The following is a 6,000-nucleotide window of genomic DNA, read 5'->3' as shown; positions in this document are numbered from 1 at the left end:
TCTGGCTCGAGGATGATGACTAACAAGTGGCACCACCAACCTGCCAGCGAACTAGCTTTCTCTCTCTCTCTCTCTCTCTCAACTAATAACGCTCGTCCTCCCCAAGAAAATGGTCATCGTACGTGCAACACAGACACAAACGCGTACGAACAGCTACACAGACGGACAACAACCGCTAGAATGTATTCGTAAGTTTAGTTGAAGGAGGAAGAAGGGCGTCTTCGAGGGTGTCACAAAGTGGGCACGGGTTATGGTCACAGGATGGCATGGTGTGTGAGACAGCATTGATTTTACACCCTCGAACTCCTCGTGTGAAAGCTATTCCCTGTGAGATAGTGCCTTCACGGTGACGGTGCACCGTGCCAGATGAGTGCCGAGCACGCGACGCCTTCGATGATGTATGCGAAAGACGTTCGATGCGACCGAATGCGGACCTCAGAATTATTTTTCTTCGTTACAACAGGTGAACTTTCAACCTAGGTATATGCATGTACATACACTCACACGCCATACACATCCATACACATGTCACATGATAATATATTCTTCTCGATAGGAAAATTCAATATCTACAAAATTTCACTTTTGTAAAGTAAATTCTTTTTTCTTTTTTTTTCTTTCAACTAACAAGTTGAATAATTTCTTTTAAACAATATCCATCGATTATATCAAGCAAAAAAAGAAAACGATCGAGATCTTTTACAACACTCGAATCGACAGCTAGAAAATAAAAGAAATTCTTTGGAAAAATAGAAATTCAATGGAACGTGAAAAACTGAATAAACAATATGATTTTAATACGGATCATGTGTTTTACTATTCCTAGGACAAGTGAAGTACTCAACAGAGAAAGTAGTCGACTCACTTCTATTACCTTTCTTACTCTTTTTCTCTCTCTCTCTCTCTCTCTCTCTTACTCTTAAACTCTGAGAAAAAAGCTATGGGACATCGAAGGGGTAGTCCTTGGAAAGGGCTCGCGTGATCACGAGCCCTTTTCGAAGCGAGTATATATCCCATAGCGCTTAGATTTAAAGTGGATAACGTGCCTCGAAGCCTAACCACCCCCATCCATCTCTCACCCTCTATTTCTTCCTCCCTATCTCCCTCTTTTTCTCTCTCTCCCTCTCTTCATATCTATACAAGACCTATATCAATTAATAATCGACGTTCGATGTAGACATTTACGTCGTGTGTGATGAGTGTTAACGATCGCAAACGAATGAGAGAAAAAAAAAGAGAGGAGAGAGAGAGAGAGAGAGAGAGAGAGAGAGAGAAAGGGAGAGAGATTCGTGTCAACTATACCGTTAGTAATCTGATTCGAAAAAAACATACGACGATGTCTTATGAATCCTTCATGAGTAGAACTTTGTTACACGGTTATAATGATAACGATTTCATGGATAATGATACGAGTGAATATACGATAATAATAATAAAAATAATAATAATAATAATAATAATAATAAAAAGAGGCGGGGATTAAAAATATCTTCGTTCTGTTACATACATACGTAGATACGTACATGAATCTAACGATTGATCTATTCTATTATTTTTTATACTTACAAATCTATGTCTTGAAAGGGTTTGTCACAGACAGTACATCTCGTCTCGCTCTCCTCTTCGTCCTCTCTGTCTTCATCGACTGTACCGCTATGTTGAGATGCTGTACAGAAAAAATTAAAGAGAAAAATATAAAAGATATGAACTAATTAGATGAGAAAAATCGATTCGATTCGGATTCGATTGGATAATGTTAGATACGTAGATGTTACACGTGTGTTTTATTTATTTATTTATTTATTTATTTTTTTTGTTATGGATAAAAAAGAAAAAAGAAAAGAAAACACGTACACGTACGTACATATGTGCACACATACAGTATGTATTACGTGACCGAAATTATTACAAGGAGGGGTTTCTAACGTTTTATAGTATGCCTGTGTTCTCTCTCTCTCTCTCTCTCTCTCTCTCTCTCTCTCTCTCTCTCTCTCTCTCTCGCTGTACACACACATACATATACACATATACACACTAGAATTATTTCATGAATTATTAAATTAAATCGCCGTTATCGTACGATCTGCACGACGAAGAGTGCAGCCTGTCTCTGCTGGTGGCGTAACGAGAAATTAAAGAGTCTGTCAATACGGGGAAATAATTTTGCTCTATGGAAAAAAATAATAACGTGACGTTGGTAAGATTGAAAATGGAATAAAAAAAGAGAAAAAAAAGAAAAAGAAGAAGAAGAAAAGGAAAAAGAAATGAAAGAAAATGAAAAAATAAATAAAAGGAAAAAGGAAACGAACAAAAAAGAAATCTAGCCAATTTACCTAGTTTCAATATATTTTTTCTCTTCTTTCTCTTTTTTTCTTTTGGAAAATATGTAAAGCTACGTTGTTACGTCGTAATAAACTACAGCGCGACAACACTGACAAACTACTTTACTTCGAAATAATCGAGCACACTTTTATTATCACAGTGATGCACTTTACAAAAAAAAATTAAAAAAATAAAAAAAATAAAAAATAATAAAAATAAAAATAAAAAGGAAAAAAAAAAAGAAGTAGAAAGAAAATTTTCCTTTTTCTTCTTGTATTTTTGTTTATATCAAACAATACACGATGCGATACACGAAATCCTTTAATTTCTTGAAGTATCCCGATCACGTAGGACGTGATCACGATCGGACACACAATAAAGTACTAAAGACGATAGATAAAATGATGGTTTGCCATGGCAGGTAGGCAAAGTGACCTATACCTTCCTTTAATGCACGCTCGTTGGAATCACTTTCTATTGGTAAAAGCGACGTACTCGGTTGACCAATGGCAAGTTAGTTCCCCCAACACATGTCAAACCATGAATCCGTGACAAAAGACCAAACGCCAACGCCTTTTTTAATCCGTTTTTTAGAAAATTAATATGCGTAAGATCAATGATCTCTAGATTGTTAATTAACAATCGATTATTTCTATATCAACGTTATCACACGTTCTATATATTTCAACGATGATAACAATGTGATAATTGTGATATTGTGATATCGACTGATCGGATGAAAAATATTTTAGATTATGAATTTTTCCAATTAGAAAAGACAAACGTTACGTTCGTTATTATCTAAACAATAATATATATCTTATTAATCTCTTTGATCTACTGTCCCTATATTTATCGAATACATAAAATAACCTTTTGAAAATAAGGTAGTAGACCTCCAACGGTTATTTAAATCTGCCGCTACACTTGTCCGTACCAAGACCATATGGTCTAACGATGGCCCCCAACGGACCTTCATGGGAACTGGCCGCAACACCCATCGTACCACCATCGTGTACGATCCAACCCCCACTTTCTTCTCTTCTCTACCCCATAACGTTAATCGTCCTTCCTTCTATGGATTAATTCGATACGGCATACCGTAAATTTAGGACAATGTAGGATGTAAGATGACATCTGATCGATGAATTTAATTCTAAGAAGAAACGACCTGTCATCTAATTGTTAGATTTATTAATATTTTTCTTTTTCTTTTCTCTTTTTTTATCTTTTTAAACCAATCTAAGATAGAATCCATCAACGAATCAACGAATCAACGATTAATGAATATTAAAGAATTTTTCTTTCTTTTTTTCTTTACCCCACGTTTAAAATTTGTTCATCCAAGAGAAACAACGCCATAGGTGGCCATTGAGATGCATTATGCCTTTTATGTTAATCGTTGGTGTAGAAGAAGACCGGTAGGAAAGTCACGTTGCGTAAAGTCAACAGGTGGGATCCACCGACAACGCAGATATACACACGCACACGCACACACGCATACACGCACTCACCCCCTGCGGCCAAGTCGTCGGTTGGTTGCTACTTTTCATGGGAAAAAGTAACGGAAATCTACGCCTTACGTGACACATCGATGCTTCCAAATAATCATGAGCGAATCATTAAGGATTTTTTCTCTAACGGTATTTTTTTTTTTTTTTTTTTTTTTTTTAGAGAGCTAACAACCTTGCAATCTAAGAAATATATAAATACGCACGTACACGTCAACGAATAAAGAAAAATATTTCTAAACATCCCTGAAATAAAAAATTGTATAATCAATCTACGATCACACGTTTGTGCGATGAATTGTGAATGAATTTTCTAATTGTTTAATCTAATTTCGAAAAAAAAAAAAAAAAAAAGATATTTTGACTTTTTACGCCATTCACAATTTCATCCCTTTCTCATCTCACGGGACTTCACAAGGCTAATCTTCTGTATCCATATATAAAATAGACGTGTCATTAGTCTCCGATGAATCGAATGGGGCTTGTAACCGTGTCAGATACACCCCCTCCCCTTTTCTTCCTCCCGTAGGAATCCACCCTCCTTTTTCAGGATGAAAACGTCGCGTGTCCCTTTTGTGCACGAGATACCCCTTTTTTCTACTACTAAAACCGTGCCCCTTTTTTTTTTCTTTTCTCTTTCTCTCTCTCTCTCTCTCTCTCTCTCTTTCCCCTCAAACCCTGTTAATCGACAATGCTCGACCATAAATTATATCTACGACCCTAATAGAGACATCGAATAACATTGAGAGAAACAGAAAGAAAGAGAGAGAGAGAGAGAAACTGGACCAACACGAGAAACGTATCCTTAATATACCTATGTGTATGTGTGTGTATGTGTGTGTGTGTGTGTGTGTGTGTATGTATGTGATGAGAGAAGCTAAGGATACTGAAGAGAAAAAAAAAACAGGATAGGAAAAATCAAAACCATAACTCACTTTAACTACCCCATGCCAGATGCATCTACGCTCCACCCTCTAGGCACGCGCGCGTGGTTTACCCCATTGCCGTTGAAAAAAAAGAAAATAAAAAAAAAATAATAATAAAAAAGAAAGGAAATTATGACGGAAAAAGAAAAAACGTGTTCAGTTCGAATTTCTTGTTCGATCGTTACCTTCGATAACATTCTTAAAACTGTGTCGTTAAAACGTATGTTTTTCAACGTTAAACGTGATTCTAATAATACTTTTATTTTATTTTCATTTTTTTTTGTCCATTGAAAATATTGAAGAAAATTGATAATTAAATCGATTATCTAATAATCGAGATATTGATAAGAGAAATTAAATATATATTATTTATATATTATATAATAATTATAAGGTGTCAACAATCAAAACTTTTTTCTTTTTTTATTTTTTTTTTTTTTCATTGCAGACACCCTGTATCTACGATGTAAGTACATACTTGTCATGTATTTAGGTTACACGATTTCTAGCATTGACATTTGATATGGATTAAATGTAATATGATTATTAACGAACTACATATGTATAACTACATATGCACACGCACACACACACACACATATATATAAAATTGAACTAATATAAAGCTTATTAAAAAAAAAACGACACGATGTTCTATGAATAGAAGTGTTAAAACGAGATACCCTTCGTACATTCTCTCTTGTTCCCTTATAAAAAAAAAAAAAAAATGATCCTGTTGAAGGGAGAGAAAAAGAAAGAAAGAGATAGAGAAAACGCCCAGATGTATCTATCAAAGGACTTCTATCCAGCTTATATGTATCACATATGTATATATATATATTTTTATATAACATCATTATCATACGTACATACATATGTATTATACCTACGTCTTATATAATTAAACATCTTATGTTATTATCACTAATGATAATAGAAATAAAAAAAAAAAGATATTTACGATCTTTCAAGATATTAATCGAATATTTTTATTAAATGAAATTTCTATTCCTCCTTCTTCCCTATCCCTCTCCCTTTTTTTCTCTCTTCCCTACTACACAAGCTGGCCACGTCGTTCTAGTATGGCGGTTGCTCGTAAAAGAGCTCCTTAATGTGTTAATTAATTTTCCGAAATTAAGATCGTCGTCTGCGTGACTCGACTTAATTGCTCGGATAAGTTTTCGCGTACACGGTACAGTCTAGAGTATCGTAAAACAAACGCCTTCGTTTAGAGCCCTTCT

At 35.0% G+C, this 6,000-nt stretch overlaps 1 protein-coding gene across 3 annotated transcripts in view; it reads right to left on the bottom strand.

Moving 5' to 3' along the window:
• LOC122635399 (histone-lysine N-methyltransferase PRDM16-like) overlaps nt 1-6,000 on the bottom strand; it is a 28,250-nt gene that overhangs the window by 2,873 nt on the left and 19,377 nt on the right. For all 3 annotated transcript variants that reach the window (XM_043825584.1, XM_043825585.1, XM_043825586.1), the window contains exon 5: nt 1,567-1,666. In XM_043825584.1, the coding sequence (XP_043681519.1) occupies nt 1,567-1,666 (100 nt within the window). The remainder of the gene's footprint in view (nt 1-1,566; nt 1,667-6,000) is intronic.

Source organism: Vespula pensylvanica, chromosome 18, assembly GCF_014466175.1.
Source record: "Vespula pensylvanica isolate Volc-1 chromosome 18, ASM1446617v1, whole genome shotgun sequence".
In the NCBI taxonomy this organism is placed as follows: Eukaryota; Metazoa; Arthropoda; class Insecta; order Hymenoptera; family Vespidae; genus Vespula; species Vespula pensylvanica.
Note: the sequence above shows the minus strand (reverse complement) of the source record. Positions and strands in the feature narration are given on the sequence as shown.